Source organism: Rhinolophus sinicus, chromosome X (assembly GCF_036562045.2).
Source record: "Rhinolophus sinicus isolate RSC01 chromosome X, ASM3656204v1, whole genome shotgun sequence".
Taxonomy (NCBI): Eukaryota; Metazoa; Chordata; class Mammalia; order Chiroptera; family Rhinolophidae; genus Rhinolophus; species Rhinolophus sinicus.
The window spans coordinates 49,215,669-49,233,416 of NC_133768.1; the positions used below are offsets into that span (position 1 = coordinate 49,215,669).

General features: G+C 33.2%; 1 protein-coding gene across 2 annotated transcripts in view; it reads right to left on the reverse strand.

Annotated features, from left to right (window-relative positions):
* Nucleotides 1-1,085: 1,085 nt before the first annotated feature.
* LOC109437976 (charged multivesicular body protein 1B2) overlaps nt 1,086-17,748 on the reverse strand; it is a 29,497-nt gene continuing 12,834 nt past the window's right edge. The window contains exons 2-8 of one of the 2 annotated variants that reach the window (XM_019717530.2): nt 13,245-13,342; nt 11,200-11,346; nt 10,737-10,805; nt 10,547-10,654; nt 6,840-6,883; nt 4,345-4,417; nt 1,086-3,689 (exon numbers count right to left, since the gene is read on the reverse strand). In XM_019717530.2, coding sequence (XP_019573089.1) covers nt 3,645-3,689; nt 4,345-4,417; nt 6,840-6,883; nt 10,547-10,654; nt 10,737-10,805; nt 11,200-11,346; nt 13,245-13,342 — 584 coding nt within the window. In that variant the 3' untranslated portion in view covers nt 1,086-3,644. Of the gene's footprint in view, nt 3,690-4,344; nt 4,418-6,839; nt 6,884-10,546; nt 10,655-10,736; nt 10,806-11,199; nt 11,347-13,244; nt 13,380-17,748 lie in introns of both variants that reach the window. The other variant, XM_019717527.2, reaches the window with a different exon arrangement.

Consider the following 17,748-nt stretch of genomic DNA (forward strand, 5'->3'; position numbering starts at 1 on the left):
GCAGCCCCTAATGTTTACCTAAGATGGTTCACAGGAAAGTGGAAGATTTTAGGCATCAAGGCATAGGAACAGGGATATAATTTTTGTCGGGGATGCTTTTTAAAAACTCTTTAAACAATAGCCACATTGCCTACAAGGAAGGTGAAGGTGCAGTAAAATGCTTCTGAGCATTTGACCTTACATAGTCTATCAAATTATATAGTCCAATACTTAGAAAAAAATCAGGACAAAACTGATTGATAAGGAATTAAAACTGAAGGTAAATTAAAGGTGCTATGATGTTTACCTTTCAAGATAGTATAGTCTGGCATGTGTTACTTTTCAATAATTGAATCACTTATCAAACTAGAAATGTAATTTATACTAACAAGGTACAGGTTGGTGGGGCTCTTGGTTTAAGAACAATTGTAATAAAGAACTTTTTACTGTTATTTATAATAATTCCAGAAGTAAAACTTATGAGGTGTGATCAAAAGATATGAATGTTTAAATTAAAAAAAAAAAAACTATTACAGTAAAAGACACATTGCCATTAATCATCTCAAAATACTCCCCCCTTGCTTCAAACACTTATACCATCGATCTTGCCACTTTCTGAAACAGTTCTGAAAGTCCTTTTTCATGAGTGTCTTTATACATCCTCCATCATGACAATGCTCCGTGTTACATATCACTTCTGGTACGGCAATTTCTTTCAAATAGAAACATTACAGTGTGTTTTCATCCACCTTATTCACCAGATCTGGCACCATGTGACTACTGGCTATTCCCTAAAGTCAAAATCATGAAAGGAAAATGTTTTGAATCAATTCAGGACATTGAGGCAGCCACAACAGCCCAACTAAAGACATTCATGAAAGAGGACTTCCAGAACTGCTTCAGAAAGTGGCAAGGACAATGGGATAAGTGTGTTCGAAGTGAGGGAGAGTATTTTGAGGTGGATTAATGGCAATGCGTCTTTTACTATAATACATTTTTTAATTTAAACATTCACCGTATTTTTGGTCACACCTCGTAATATCAAAGAACAATATTTTTAAAAGTCAAATCTGATATGGCTGATAAACAAATAAAACTATGAGCAGTTATATTTAGATCAGAACCATTTATATTTCTAGATTTAAGTAAGCCGTATTAACAATTTATCAATTTTTTTATTGAATGCAAAAGAACAAAAGCTACATTTCCCACCAATGGAAAAATAAGAAAATTCTATTTCATAGATATTTCAGTCTGCCAGAATCTCTTCTGTGGCTCCCCAGTATGTTCCAATATAAACAAACTTACCCTTTAAGTAGAAAGGACAAAGCATCAAGTATAAACACAATGGAAAATTACCACATTGAAGTCACACCATACAGTCAAGTACCAAGAAAGTTACATAGGTTTAAACCAAATTTACCAAAAAAGTAATTTCTCATTTCATTAACCAGTGAAAATAATCTTCATTTATATACTCTGTCATTTACAGTAGGGAACATATATGAATGCTTAGCAAAAAAGAGTATCCATAATTGCACTTTGAATGCCTTCATGACTTAGCAATGGAAAGATTTTTCTAAACAGATCTGCTCTTCAATAGAAATTAATGAAATATTAAAATTATTTCATGGACCAATCATGCAGTAAGTAATGAAAAAATACCTTACCTACTTAACCTAGGTTAGTAGTATAGTACTTGCTGAAATATAGCTTGGTCATGTCTGCACTTTTTAGACTGCTATACATGGTCAGACAATTAAGTTCCCGAACTCGTCTCAGAAAAAAGTGCTACATACCTCTGTTGAATAACACTACAGTCACCTCCGAAGTACTCCCCTTGGGAAGCTATGCACTGATGCCAGCACCTAGTCCACCCTTCAAAGCAATTTTGGAACTCTTTTTCTGGAATGGCCATCAGAGCTGTCATCGTATTACCCTTGGTATCCTGAATGTCATAAAAATGTCTTCCTTTCAACATTTCCTTTATCTTCAGGTAAAGAAAGAAATGATTGTAAGCCAGATCAGGTGAGTAGGGAAGGTGTTCCAATAGGGTGTCCCTATTTATTTACTGGCTAAAAACTCCCTCACAGACTGTGCTGTGTGAGCTGGTGCATTATCATGATGCAAGAGTCATGAATTGTGGTCGAAAAGTTCAGGTTGTCTAACTTTTTCATGCAGCCTTTTCAGCACTTCCAAATAGTAAACTTGGTTAACTGTTTGGCCAGTTGGTACAACTTCATAATAAATAATCCCTCTGACATCAAAAAAATGTTAGCAACATCATTGCAACAAGTTTGTGAACTTAATTGTCCAACGTCATATCAGAAAATTGCAGGCATATGTTAATCTGTTCATGTTAGTGGTAAAACAGAAATATTTCTCGGGAAATGGAAAGTAGAACAGCTAGCCATCAAATGCTTTTCCCCAAGTAGCCTGGCCTTCCAGAGTTTATTCTTCTTTATGACCTTAGGACTTCTCAGTGCCCTCACCCACTAGGTTGTGCATCCAATTTCCATTGGACTGGAAACTGTTCGCATGGCTAGGAAAAACATTTTATTCTAACATTTATTTCCACTTCATTTATTCCAGTTATTAAAGAGTTTTTGTTTAAAATAAAAGAACAAACACATTTAACCAGGGTTTACAGTAGTTGTTACTTGAATTGGTTCAAATTTGTTTTGTTTTTGTTGTTGTTGTTGTTGGTTCCCTTAAAAATGTAGGCCAAGATTCTCAAAAAGCAGTCAACATTCCAATGGAAAATGTAAATGATACTAAGTCCAGGTAAATTAATCTTTTAAAATACAGTGTAACAAGGGTAGAGTAGAAATAGAATCATTAAAAATGTGTTTCAAATTTCTTTGAAAATATGAAAGGTTAAATTTCTCTGAGTTTTAACAACAGTGATATTTAGCAAAGAAAAAATTTAAAAATTGAGCAAACCTTAACTTCTCGGATTTAATGTTGTAGATTTTTTTTCTAGTTATATTGGGAAATTATCAATGAAAAATTGTTTTAAATTTAAGGAATTCAAATGGTCATTAGATTACTAGTAAAATTGGTAAAAATTCCAATAATTTAAAATTTAAAAGCAGATTAAAAATCAACTCTATTTCCACTTGAACAACAAAAACAAACAGAAAACATAAAACACAAAAAATGGCACTCTCCATTGTATGACACTAAATGAGGTGTTTTTGGCTATGTCACCATTTTAAGTAAACATGTTTTTCCTTTTATTTTTATGCATTACATGTGAATGCAGACAGGGGTTTAAAACTGCTTTGAATTAAAAAGAAACCAAAACCTTTATCCTATACATTATTCTGTATAAAGTACTTTATTTCTGTAGTACTTTGGTGCTAGATTTTTAATGTAATTTTTTAGGAAGATGTTTCATATACAAGCTAAGACATCTACAAAAAAAAAGTCCGTCACACTTTTTAACATGATATATAGAACTGTAAAATCTGTCAAGATGGAAACTCTGGAATTTCTTAAAGTATTGGAAAGTACAGCATGGCAAAAGAAAGCAATACACATAAATAGTGTTTAAGCATTCTGTAGTATATGGTGTTTTTAGTGTAATTGGAGTACAACTTATCTATCTATACACAAAATATTTCAGAAGCAGGTGATGTAAACAAAAGCACTGGTTCTTTAAATTACACTTGATCACGTAGACGAGCAAGTCTCTGTGATAGTTCATCCTGGAGGAAGCAAATTTTAAGTCAGAAGACTATGACAAATATAAATCACTAACATTTTAAATAGCTCACATTTTAAATAAAATTAAAACATTTTCTCAAAAATTCACACAAGAACCAAAATTAAGAGTTTATTTTTATCAAATATGTGGTGATGGAAGGAGAACTGACTCTGGGTGGTGAACACATAATGGGATTTATAGATGATGTAACACAGAATTGTGCACCTGAAATCTATGTAACTTTACTAACAACTATCACCCCAATAAACTTTAATTAAAAAAAATATTTTTTTAAACATTTCAAAATAAGTGGAGAACTTAACAGAGCAGAAGCTATGAAGGGGAGCTAATCCAATCTCTAAATGAAATGTGCATGCAAATAGAAAATGTCCATCATTGAGATGCTAAAGGCTAATTGCATTTTGCTAATTAATGATGTCATATTATAGTAGAAAAATACTCTTTATAAAAGAGTATAATACTTTATAATACTTTTTAATAAAGAATATACTTTATAATACTTTATAAAAGAGAAATACTCTTTATAAAAGGTATATATATATATATTTATTTACATATACATATAAATATATACATAACATATATGTAATTCATGCATGAAGTTCATACCAATCAAGATAAAATCCAACTTCTACCTGTTCCGTGGAAGCAACACTTGTGCCAACAGATCCTGTCTGACCCTGTGGTAGTTCCATATTGAGATCAAGGCTACAATTTAAAAATAATTAGCATAAATGAACGTTAATATAGTCATTTTCCTTCTTATGTAATTATAAGCAATAAAATAGGCTTATTACAAACAAATATTCCACATAGTATTTTACCTCAATTTAAATATTAATAAATGTAAACAGAACTTAAACATCTTTTGATTGTCCACCTCAGGATAAATGAATTAGCTACTTTTAAAGCATTTTTTTGTTGAGCCCTAATGGTGACCCACGTAGGTGATCTTACGATAGAAAAACTAATAAAAGACAGGAAAATGATCTAGTCGTCTGAACAAAACACCAAAATAAGTCATGCAATGTATTCAATTTACTGGAAGTTACTATATGACCCACACTGTAAAGGAAAATTAATATGCAAAGATAAAAAAGGCTAGATAAATGTAGCCTCAGGATCCATATCTAACATTTGAGCTAACTTCAAATTCAGTATGTCTAGCTCTTGAGCTGCCCTTACTAGGAATCATTACTTGCACCCACCCATACAATTGAGGTTTAGAAAAGTTAAGTACACTTGCCCAAGATCACCCTAGTGACAGAGAAGATTTGAACCTAGGTCTGCCTCCAAGGCCTGTGATTTTAATTTCCATTATAACCGGAGACTCCTATAGGATATAAACTAGACTTTCTGCCTGTCTCTCAACTACTGTATACTGACTTCAGTTTGAATACACTGTACAGGGAAGAAAGTAACTTTAACAGCCATTAGGAGAGTTTATAGATAGGTTGTTATTTAAAAAGTGAAGATACACTATACTAAAATTTTGTTGAGGAAATCACAAATTCAAACAGAATTCAGATACTTAAACATCTTTAAGAATGGGCATCAGTATTTCAACATCAGTGATTTTACCTATTTCTACTGCTCCAGTCTCCACTCTTTATTGATATAACTAAACTCTCTAGATTTTGGGCCCCAACCCCTCCACTACCCCAGGAACATTTGGCAGCATCTGGATGTGTTTCTGACTGTCACAACCTGGGTAGGGGTGCTACTGGTATCTTGTGGGTAGAGGCCAAGGATGCTTCTAAACATCCTACAATGCAAAGGACAGCCTCCAGGAATATCTAGCCCAAAATATCAGTAGTGTCAAGGTTAAGAAATCCTGCTCTAAATCTTACTAAAACTTTGTCTACTGAACTTGATTCCCACTGAGGGTCAGCAAGGCTATAATGTGGCAATATTCATTTTACAAGACCTTCTTTGCTATATTTTCAAGCCCTATGTTCTTATTTAGTCTTTGGTAGGAATGGAAACAAGTCCTTAGCCTCATTGTACTAAAATGGAGTCTTCTGACACACAATGCCTTGGTCTCTTTTGTAATACTTAACAAAAATCACCTTTCTTGCTATCTTCCCTGTTGGTATGTGGGCTAGCTACATCAGGACACTAACAAAGCAAAACAGTGTACAACCTAACCATCAGCCCTGCTCTTAAATATTGCAAACTTGATTAACTTTGGTTTTAATTTACTAATGACACATTAGTGATCTAAACAGCTGACAAACTTAACTGTTCATTCTACATAATCAAGATACAAGAATGCTATTCACCAACTCTATTTTCCAGGTGTCTTCAAATTTTCTCTTTCCAGGAGAAAAGAATAGAATATATGAACCCTATTTCAATCTACTATTCTATCTTTAAGGATAAAGTATAAAACTTTAGTATCACCCAGTTTTATCTTTATCTTTATCTTTGAAAAAAATATATTTTAATCTTTCCCTACAATGGTCTCCTGAACTAAATAATACACTAGAAAATACTGATATAACATGACTTCTGTAGCACAGATACTATCATGGTCAAGTCATTCCCCACAAACATGAAGGGCCTGAAATAAACAGCCCATTAATAGATACCCTATTTCTAATTGCAGTACAACAAAGTGTGTCAATTATTTATTTATTTTTTAAAAATATATGACCAGCTGCAATGATGCAATGCTACAATCCTTTAAACCCCTTGGACATTTTGCCACATATTGCTCAGTTTGCAGAAATCAAAATGGGCTTAAGACTTAATGGCCTGATCGTAGCAGCATTTCTTTTTATATAAAAAAAGAATCCAAACATTTGATATGTGCTGAACACAGAAGGTATCGAGAAAATGTTTAAACTCTCCTGACTCATTCAATTACCTTCCTCAATTTCTTATCACACACTAAATTAATGTATCTTCAGAGATTTTTAAGAAAATACTGGAATGTTCTGAACATTTTTGCAAGCATGGCAAAGAGCTGGATGACTATTTCAAGGGTCCTTCCAACACTAAATCCTAGGGTCAAAAACCTAACTCTAACCATTGGTGCTGAATACAAATATTTTTATCCACATTACATAATTTTAGGACCTCCTGATATCAAATCAAGATTATCCAAAACATCTGAAGAACTTCTTACCCAGCTTCATCTGCCATTTCCTGAAGCAGCATATCCACTTGATTCTAGAAAGAATATGAGAATTTGTATTTTAATGACTATTGCTTTTTGGGTGGTTTCTGTTTCTGATTTTGCTTTAAAAAGGGGGAACTGGCCTACAATTTTTAAAAGAGAAATTTAAAAAATATATTGTTTACCACTAGAGGGAGCTGAATTATTTCAAAAAAGATTTATTAATATTTCTGAATAATGTTAAATGATAAAGCCTTAAATTATGAGGCTATGTAAAAATATTAGCAGTGATATTCACATATAATTTGAATCTGGGTAATGTAGCTCTCAGAGTAAACCAATTTATAAAGTTCTTTTCTAATCCACTTTGCTTGTATTTAAATAGATTTGAATTTTAGATTAATCATAACCGTTCTGTTAGTTGATACAAAACTGATATTAAAGATTACTCTTTAAAAATATCTAGAGATGAATAAAATATAAGTATATTGAGATATTTACTGCAGTACAGGATTTCTCAGGAAATAGTCTGATTAACAAAAAAAAAAAACTCTTGTGTTTGGGGCGGCCAGACAGCTCAGTTGGTTAGAGCGCGATCTCTGAACAACAGGGTTGCCAGTTCAATTCCCACATGGGCCAGTGAGCTGTGTCCTCCACAACTAGATTGAAGACAACGAACTGCTGCTGAGTCCCTAGTCAGGTGGCCAGATGGCTCAGTTGGTTAGAGTGCGAGCTCTTAACAACAAGGTTGCCGGTTCAATTAAGATGGTGGGCTGTGCCCACTGCAACTAAGATTGAAAATGGTGACTGGACTTGGAGCTGAGCTGCGCAATCCACAACTAGATTGAAGGACAACGACTGATGGGTCCTGGAGAAACACACTGTTCCCCAATATTCCCCAATTAAAAACAAACAAACAAAACCTCTTGTTTTTAACTTAGTGGTTAAAAATATTTTGGACATACAAGTGGGATTTCTAAGATGAGTCCCAGCTCTACCATTAGCAAGGTGTATGATTTTAGCAACTCACTAACTACCCTTATTGTTGGCCCTTAAGTTTCTCTTTTCTCATTAACTTTTAAAATATTTCCAAAATGCAGGAAAAGTTCAGAAAATAATAGACTGACTGCTTATGTGCATTTACATTTGGTAAAAAAAAATTTACTTTATATCTAAAATACCATTATTTGTGTGTTTTAAATTTACTTAAACAGTAATATAATATGTATACTATTGTGCAACTTGCTTTTCTCATTCAGCATTGTAAGATCTAATTATATTGAGATCTAAAGATCTAGTTCATTCACATTCACTCCTATGTAATACTACAGTATATAAATACTTTCAATTTTATTTATCCATTCAATTCTAGACATTCAGACTTTTTCCTTAAATTCTCCTGAATACAGACAACGGTGCAATGAACAGTCTCATGTATAAGTATTTTTGTACACATGTAGAGGTTTCTTTGTGTATAAATTTGGAAGTAGAAGAACTAGATTATAAGTTACATACACTTTCATACACTCTGATTTATTCAAATATTAATTGAGGACCTACTTTATGCCAGATATTGTTTTAAGTGCTAGGAATGCATCAATGAACAAAAATGATTTTAAAAAAAATCCCTGTCTTTGTTAAGCTTACATTCTTGCATGTGCATGTGAAAGAGGGGGACAATTATAACTTTTAAAAAAATTATATGGTATATTAGAAGGTGATAAGTACTATGGAGAAAAATAAAGCAGTGATGTAGGAAGTATAAGGAATGGCGGGTGTGCTGTTGTACTTTTAAGTTGGATGGTTAGGAAAGATTCATTGAGAGAAAATAACATCTGAACAAAGAGCTGAAGGAGATACGGAGTGGGCAATGAGGATGACTGCTAGATGGAGGAAGAACATTCAAGCAAAGTAAACTGCAAGAGGAACGGCTTTGAGACTGAAATGAACTTGGTGTGTTTGAGAAATAACAAGGAGGGTAAGTCCCTAAGAAGAGTGCTGAACAGTAGTAGGATATAAGGTTAGAGAAGCAGGGAGAGGCAGATCCCACAGGACCTTACATACAGGCCATTGTAAAGAATTTAGCTTTTATTTTGAAGGAGATGTGGAGCCACTGGAGGGTTTTGAGCAGAAGAGTAACATGATCTGACTTGTTTAACAGGATCACTCTGGCTATGTTAAGAACAGATTATAGATATTACCAAATTGCTTCTCCAAAGTGGATATGCCAATTTAAATTCTAACTTCTCATTAGCAGAGTATGACAATTTGGGCCCTAAATGTGTTAAACCCTCTCCGTTTCTGTTCTAAGTTTTGGTTGAGTTTTTATGGAGAATGTTTTGTATATATTTGAATGTCCCCAGCACCTAACCCAATATCTGAAACAGGAGAGGTCATTCAATAAATGTTGGGTGAATGAATCTCAAGATTTTCAGAGCTAAAAGACATTTAAATATCATCAGATCCAACCCCTAATTTTACAGCTAAGGATACTGAGGTACACAGGTACACATTTATTATTTATTAATAAATAAATATCTTAAGATCCCAAAGTTAATTAGTGGTAGAGTGGGGATTAGAAATCCAAATATCCTGACTTCAAGTCATTTTTCCAATTCACCTGTATTTCATAAAATCACCTGGGGATCACTTAAGGTGCGTGAATAAGAATCAGAAACACTAGGACAGTGCTTCTCAAACTCAGTGCATTAAAAATCATCTGAGAATCTTAATAAAATAATTCTAATTCAGTATGTCTGTGGATGGGGTCTGAATTTCTGCATTCCTAATGAGCTTCCAGATGATGTATATGTTCCTAATTCTTGAACGAGATTTTGGGGATCAAGGCTCTAGAGAAGGTAGAAAAGTAATGGCTAAATATATGCTCACTATAAGACATACGCATGAATTCTTTCTTCTTAACTCTAAAACTTGAATATAGCTTGTTCTCTTATTATTTACCTGTTAGTGAAAAGAGTTATCTGCAAATATTGATGGATGGTTGCTGATTTCTTCCTAACCTATTTTGTAAATTATATTTTTTCCATATTAGCATCCCAAGTAGTAGTAACAAGTTCTTTGTTTATTTGATTAACCATGTGATAGGTACTAGGATCAAAGAGAAGAGTGATAATGAAATTTTCTATCTGAATATTTAAATTTCACAAAACTGTTTATGGCTTGTGTCACATACAAACTAGTTTCACATTTTAATTAATTTTCTCTGCAGCACATCTCTAAGTTGTTTAGTAAACATCCTAGTTTTCTGAAAAATAATCGATCTTGTCATTTACTTTGCGTTCACCTGTGACTTGTGCATAAATAACATACCTAAAGAATAGGGGGGAAGCAGAAAAACATTTGCAATAAGATGAATTAGCTGAGGCTCAGGATAATACCTAATACCCACTGGCCTCAGTTAGCATCTATTGTAATGCCTTCATCAGTAAGAACCACTGGCAGCAAGGAAAAATCAAGGTCTAAACGCTCTGAGATATGTGACCTAGTATGAGTCTTAGAACTTCAAAACAAAATAGGGAATGTCATCTTGCAACATGTTCTCAGGAATCCAGGGGCAGAGCATAACTTCCTACTTGCATTTTGGAGATACACCATGTTTACTTTGCATTCTAGATATGATTTAGGCTCACAAAGCCATTCTATTTTGAAGTTGGGTAATTTGAAAAAGTTATTCTAAGTAGAGAAACTATTCTTACTTGTGGTGTTGTTAGGGTTGTAGTGCTACTCATTGTGTCTTCCATTTGTTGTGTTTGAACATCCAGTGTTTCAAACTGGTGTTCAAATTTGTCCATGAGGGCAGAAATCTGTAAAAAGAAATATGGCCATAAGAAAAACTTACACTGAAAAGATGCTATCTGACATCAAATACATATATATATTTTTTACCTTTTCAAGGTTCATACTCCTCAATGTAGCATCCATAGACTTAACTACACCTGCCATGGACTTGGTTACCTATTGGGAGTATAAAAACAAAACAAAACAACAACAAAAAAAGTTTGAGCGTACTATAAGTAATCTCAAAATGTATGTAGTCTCTTAAATACATTACTTACAGACCAACTTATGAAATTTGTCTACCCTTTCCTTAACAGTAAAAATATAGTGTGTATTTCTGGTCTAGGCACCGACCATCTTTTCACTGGAAGACAAGTAATAGGCCATAGTTTAAAAGCCACTGACAAAATCATTTTCCTCACCAAGCACTCTGACTATTTCTCTCTTGCCCATGAAGGCCTTTACCAGCACCATGTAGCACCTTGCAATGAATTTACATTTCTGACAACTCCTAATACTCTCATTAAACTTAAATCAAGAGTTACTACTGTTTATAGGTATCAAGCCTTACCTTGCCCATTGTTACTGCAGTTTGAACTCTGGCTGCCACAGCATCAACCCTAGCACTCATTCTCAAAAAATTAATTGCTTGGTTCTTCTGGCGGATTGCATTTTCAGCATGTATTCTTGCAACTTCTGTATTGCCTTTCTGAATGGCCTGTTTTAAGCAGAGCAAAAGTAAGTAATGGTGAAGACAAAGAGCAAAAGTAAATATTGGTAAAGAAAGGAAGCAAAAGTACAGATATTTTAAAAAGAGAAAACCCCAAATTAACTATTTTTAATAATATTTAAGAGCTTTTACAATTAGTTTTTAAGGAAATAAATGGAGAATTTATAGTTCTTTTTTTTTTTATTTTTATTGGGGTGACAATTGTCAGTAAAGTTATATAGGTTTCAGGTGTACAATTCTGCAATACATCATCTATACATCATCTATACACTGTGTGTTCTTTAATTTTTAAATTATGATTAGAAAATATATGCTTGTTAGTATTTTAAGAAATTGGAATATAAAGTTTAAAACATTTCCCATAATCACATCACTGAGCCATTACCACTGTTAATATTTTAGTGAGTGTATAGTATTCCAAGTACAAAAACCTATTCATTCCAATATAAATTTATTTTAAAAGTTAAATGCATAAAGCATACTGTTTTCTCACCTAATATTTAAAAAGACATCTTCTTAAATCAAATATATAACTACATCATCATTTCTAAAGCCTGTGTAGTATGAATGTGCCATTAACCAGGGCTTTCTCGTGTGTGGTACAACTACTACTGATAGTACATGAAATGATATTAGATGTTAATACAGACATAAGTATCTTCATTTTAATTATGCATTTATTTAAATGTATATTTGAAATGGATGTAACTAAGATAAATTCATGCTTTTCCTAGTATAAGAGTTTTGGGCAGGGCTAAAGTTAAGTGTCAATTTAAAGGAAAATGTCAAATAGTTCAGATGGTCCTCCAAAAAAGCAAAGTCGAGAAGGTACAGAAGTGACTGAAATTTGAGAACATGGATTGATTAAAATCCCTGATTGCTGGGTAGTTAGTCTGTTTCCAATTCTTGACTAATACAAGCAGCAATGTGATAAATATGTGTACACTAGGATATGCAACCTCACACACTTCCCAAGTTTTTTTCCCCCCTAGTTAACATCCATAGCCACACATAGTTACAATTTTTTTGTGATGAGCATTTTTAAGATCTACTCTCTTAGACACTTTCAAATATACAATATAGTATTATTAACTATAGTCATCATACTATACATTATATCCCCAGGACTTATTTTATAACCAGAAGTTTGTACCTTTCGACCAACCACCTTCACCCACTTCACTCAAACCACCCCCCAGCCCTCAACAACCACCAGTCTGTTGTCTCTCTCTGAGTTTTTTTTTTTTTTAAAGATTCCACATAAGTGAAATCATATGGTATTTGCCTTTCTCTGTCTGACTTATTTCACTTAGCATAATGCCCTCAAGGACTATCATGTTTCAAATGGCAGGATTTCCTTCCTTTTTTATGGCTTTTTTTATTGTTTATTTTGCTTTGTATCCTTTCAGTGTAATACATCATAGCCATGAGTACAACAATATTCTGAGTATTGTGAATCCTCCTAGCAAATATACAGTACACAAATCACAATATGCATTAATGTTATATACTGTTTAGGTATAAAATTTTAGAGACTACAGAAACTAAAATGAGCCAAAATGTTAAATATTATTCTTCCATGTAGGCTTTATACTTCTCAGTAAGAGTGGTTTTGGCAACAAAGCAAAGAATAGTCTTTAGATGCAGGTAACAGAACAGTTATAGTCTGTATGTGAGCCACACTTGAACACATAAATAGTAATAAACAAAAGAGCCATTATTAACTATGTCAGATAATAAAATTTAAATAGATATTTTATTTAGAATGCTAAAGCCAGTAATCTTTCTTCAATATAAAATAAACTGAAACAATTAATCACTCTTCAATGATTAACTGAGCTTATCTCGTGAGTCTTAAAAAAGGTAAAAATATTTAAAACGCTTACCTTTTTAATCTTGGCCTTTTCAGCCTTTTCTTCTTTATCACATTTCTTGGCATTCCTATTAAGTTCTTTTGCTGTAAACTTCAAGTTAAATAGGTGTTCTGTAAATATGTTAAGGCTATTCATTTCCCAACCTAACTGAAAACAAGAAATTAAATTTATAAAAACTATCAGATAAAATTATGCTATTTAAACCAACTCTTCACAAATAATTTGAGAAAGCAGAACAATTTTTATCCTTTCCACATTTGTTTTCTATTTAAAACTTCATTAAATTAACAGCAAGAAAGATATTTATTAATTATGAAGGGAAAGTAGCAACTTTATAGTAGAGAAACCTGACAGACACAACTTTATCTAGGATAACATCACCAGTAGTAAGACATTTCAACATCATTTACCTTCCAAAATGATGAACTGAGACGGGTACAGAATCACTTCTACGGTGGTGTTGCCAAAAAAAAACAAAAAAACAAACAAAAAAAACCCACACATAACCTCAATCTACTCAAGAGAAAACATCAGACAATGCTGAACTAAGACACATCCTTGGATATAACTGACCAGTGTACTCTTCAAGTTTCGATTTCATGAAAAGCAAAGAAAGACAGAGGAACTGGTATAGAGTGGCAAAGACGAAGGAGACAAGCAAACTAAATGCAATATGGGATCCTGGAACAGAAAAAGGGACATTAGTGGAAAAACTGGTGAAATCCAAGTAAGGACTGTAGTTTAATTAATAATATTGTAGTGATGTTGATTTCCTATTCTTGATAATTATACTATAGTTTTGTACGATGTTAACATTAGGCAAAGCTTGGTGAAGGATATAAAATAACTGCTATTTTTGCAATTTTCTTTAAGTCTATAACTATTTTAAGATTAAACATTTTAAATTAAAAAATAGTAATAATGGGAAGAAAAGTGTTCTATTCAATAGGACTCCAATTAGTGATCCATAAATCTTTCATTTTCACGATACAAACAAAAAACAAATATGAAGTATTTGCACATGAACATGACAAAGCAGTGTGGATTATTTTAAAATCAACTGGTTTGTGTCATGATTAAATGACTAGTTAAGAAGTCTATGTGTTTCCTGCCTTGTAGAAAATGGTAAAATCTACTTTCTTTTTAACCCTGAATCTGTATTTCTTCAGAACATCTATGAAAAAGGTTAGTTTTTTTTTTTTTTTGAAAGGTACACATACAGTGTATAAAGAGCTGACTTTAGGATGCATTATATCACTATCAAAAAACAAGAATTATTTGATGGTTTTATTTACCAAAGCTAAATCATAAATTAAGCTACCTTGTTCATGTATCAATGGCTCCATGGTTCTAATTTAACACCTTGTTTACGAATAACAATAAGAGGGATGACTTTGCTACCCTGAGTATTTTTCATCAATGATAGATATACCTAGAATTGTTACGAAAATGAGTATATGTGCGTGAATTTCTGGGTACTTTTAATGTAAAATATACTTTACATTTATAAGTAAGATTTATCATTTTCAGCTAGTTTACTGAGAAAGTTATAGTTTCTTAAGATTACAGATCGGGTTTCTCAACCTAAGCACTATTGACATTTTGGGCCAGACGATACTTTGTTGTAGTACTGTCCTGTGAATTCTGGGAAGTTTATTAGCATTCCAGATTACTAGTCACTGGAGGACACTAGCATCCTCCCCCCTAACTGGAACAAAAATGTCTTTTTATCCAGTCACCTGGGTGGGGGATCACCTGGGTGGGGGGTCAAATTCCAACCGAGCTGAGAATCCGAATCACTAATATAGATGGAAATAAAGACAGAAAAAGAAATAAATTTTTCATTTCCCAAATCATCTCCCAAACAGAATCACACTCTCTATAGAAAAAGTTACTATAGTTAAAAGCTCAATTAAATAGCCAATTATTTTAGATGAATTCCTATAATTAATATTATTTGTTGCTTTTAAAAAATAATTTCAGCTTCCCTTAAACCTGAAATTTACTATAAAATGCAAGTACTGAGGATTGACAGCTAAATTATTTAATATTAATAGTTAATATTGATCATGGTATAAAATACTGGCCAAAAATTAATAGCAGATCCATTATAGAAGTCCATTTGAGACCAGAATGCTTTTCCCCCTTCATTCTAAGACATGAACGATTTCCATAAATATGGAAGTCTAGAGATTTAGAAAAACACATGGAAATACTGCATAAAATACAACAAATGTCCTTTTGAATACAGAGTTTAGCTTGCAAAAAAGGAAGGGAAATACTCAGGGTACAGAATCAAAGAGGAAGAAGCAAATATCAGCAGCAGGTAAGCCCTGAAGCTCCTGAAGCCAAAGCCCCCTACTGGGCCCACAGAAGATGAGGTGCTGAACTGTCTGAACAAAGCTAGAAGGAACCCCTGAGGGCTACAACATTAGCATAAGGGTGGGATAGAAAAATAGTCTTCCGAGCTGGTGAAGGAGATGACTGTGGTAACTGTCATGGGCCTTGGTTCATAGCTGGGGAGAAAACAAAGGAGATAAAAGAAAATTAGATAAAGCTGAGGAGAAAATCAGCAAACTGAATATAGATCTGAATTGAGATTAGAGTGAAAATTAAGGTTAATATGAAAGAGAAGAAAATACAAAAAAAGGTCTAATATTAGGTATCCCATGAAGACATAATAAAGAGAACCTCTGTGAAAGGTTATATTCAAAGAGATGATGCCTGAGAGTCTTCCATAACTGATGAGAGGAATAAAATCTTTAGATTCAGGAAATCTCTCAAAAAAAATCCCAAGCAGGATGAATAAAAATACATCCACACTAAAAAAGTAAATAATAAAATAAATATATATATAAATCCACACTTGGATACACCATAGTAAACCTTGGAACACCAGACAAAAATTACTTTTAAAGAGCCATAGTGAAAATTCAGATTACTTACAAAAATCAAACTTAGCAGAATTTTGAAACAAAATGCTAAAGTAACTTCCAAAGGATGTACAGTGGATTTGTATTATTCATTGCTCCTAAGGGAAATACTTGGTTAGATTCTTGCGAGCCTCTAGACACTATCAATATATAATCTTGTTTCATGTGTATTTCTGTTTTAACACACCTTATTTAATATATATTGTTGATTCATTAACATTGAAGTCACAGCCAACAGCAGTATAACACATGCCTGAAAGAACCTTATCTAACACACATATTCTCCAAAAGGCATATCACAGTCTTGCACTTAGGAACACTATGCAGTACTTCAAAATAATACCCGGGGATCAGTGAAATCACCAACAGAAAGCACAAAAAACGTGGCACTAAACAGAAAGCAAGAGAGATACTGCTTATAGCAGAAGAGCTGAAGTAAGAAGGCAGAGCCTTGCACCGCTCAACCTCAGATGTGGATCTGCGCCTCCAGCCACTCAAATTTGTCACTGCCTGAGCATGTCCACAAATGACCCTGACGCACAGCAAGGACTGACTTTCAGGTTACAAATAGATTATAGCAACCAGGCAAATTTGCAAATACAAAACCCACGAATAATGATGACTGAATAATGATGACCAACTGTACTTCACAAGAAAGAAAGTTAGGTCTGACATAATGAAAGGCTTAGTGAGCATAGAGACTGGTAAACATGGGCAAATCCAAAGAAACACTGACTATAAAATAATCTCAATGTCTAATTTGGGAAATAAAAAAAAGCAGAACAAACATAATCAGACAATGAAAACATATAAGACAGAGGATGGGGTGATTAAAGTTAAATGTTTAAAAATCATTGTATTATTTGGGAGAAATTTTCTGATTATTTAGATATTAGATTAACTATGCATGTTAAAATGTGAAGGGCACTGCTAAGGAAATAGCATTAACTTCCAAAATAGTAGAGGGAAAAATGGGGTGAACCACTTAATCATTCCACAAGAAGGTAGCAAAAAACAGGATAAACAGAAATAAAATAAAAGGATAGAAATAACCCCAAAATATCATGTTGGATTAAAAAATAATGAAACAAATTATAGCTATGCACTTTAAATAGAACTTTAAAACACCAAGGTGAGATGTAAAAAGACAGAAAAAGTTAGACAAATATTAATACTAACCTAAAAAAAACAGGTGTAGCTTTATTAGTATCAATCAAAACAAACTATGTAAAGCAGTATTAGGAATTTTTAAAAAGTAGGGGTTATTATTGTGGATGAAAAAGGGGCCACATACTAAACCTGACAAGCTCAGGGCAGGCCTGCATGGCAGGCCCTATAAACTTAGAGATCAAAATTAACCACATAGGATGGTCTGAACATAAAAATTCCTAATTAAAAGAGGGTCATGACAGGCACTCATATCCATGGCCTGTAGTTTCCTTGGCAAAGATCGATCTTTACCTTAAGTAAGCCTGTCTATTGTCTTTTTTGCATCTAACATACCTTGGAATGTCAAAGTAATCCCTTTTTTCCAGACCCTTCAGGGCATAGCCCATAGAACCCCTCATTGTCATCTTGTTCCG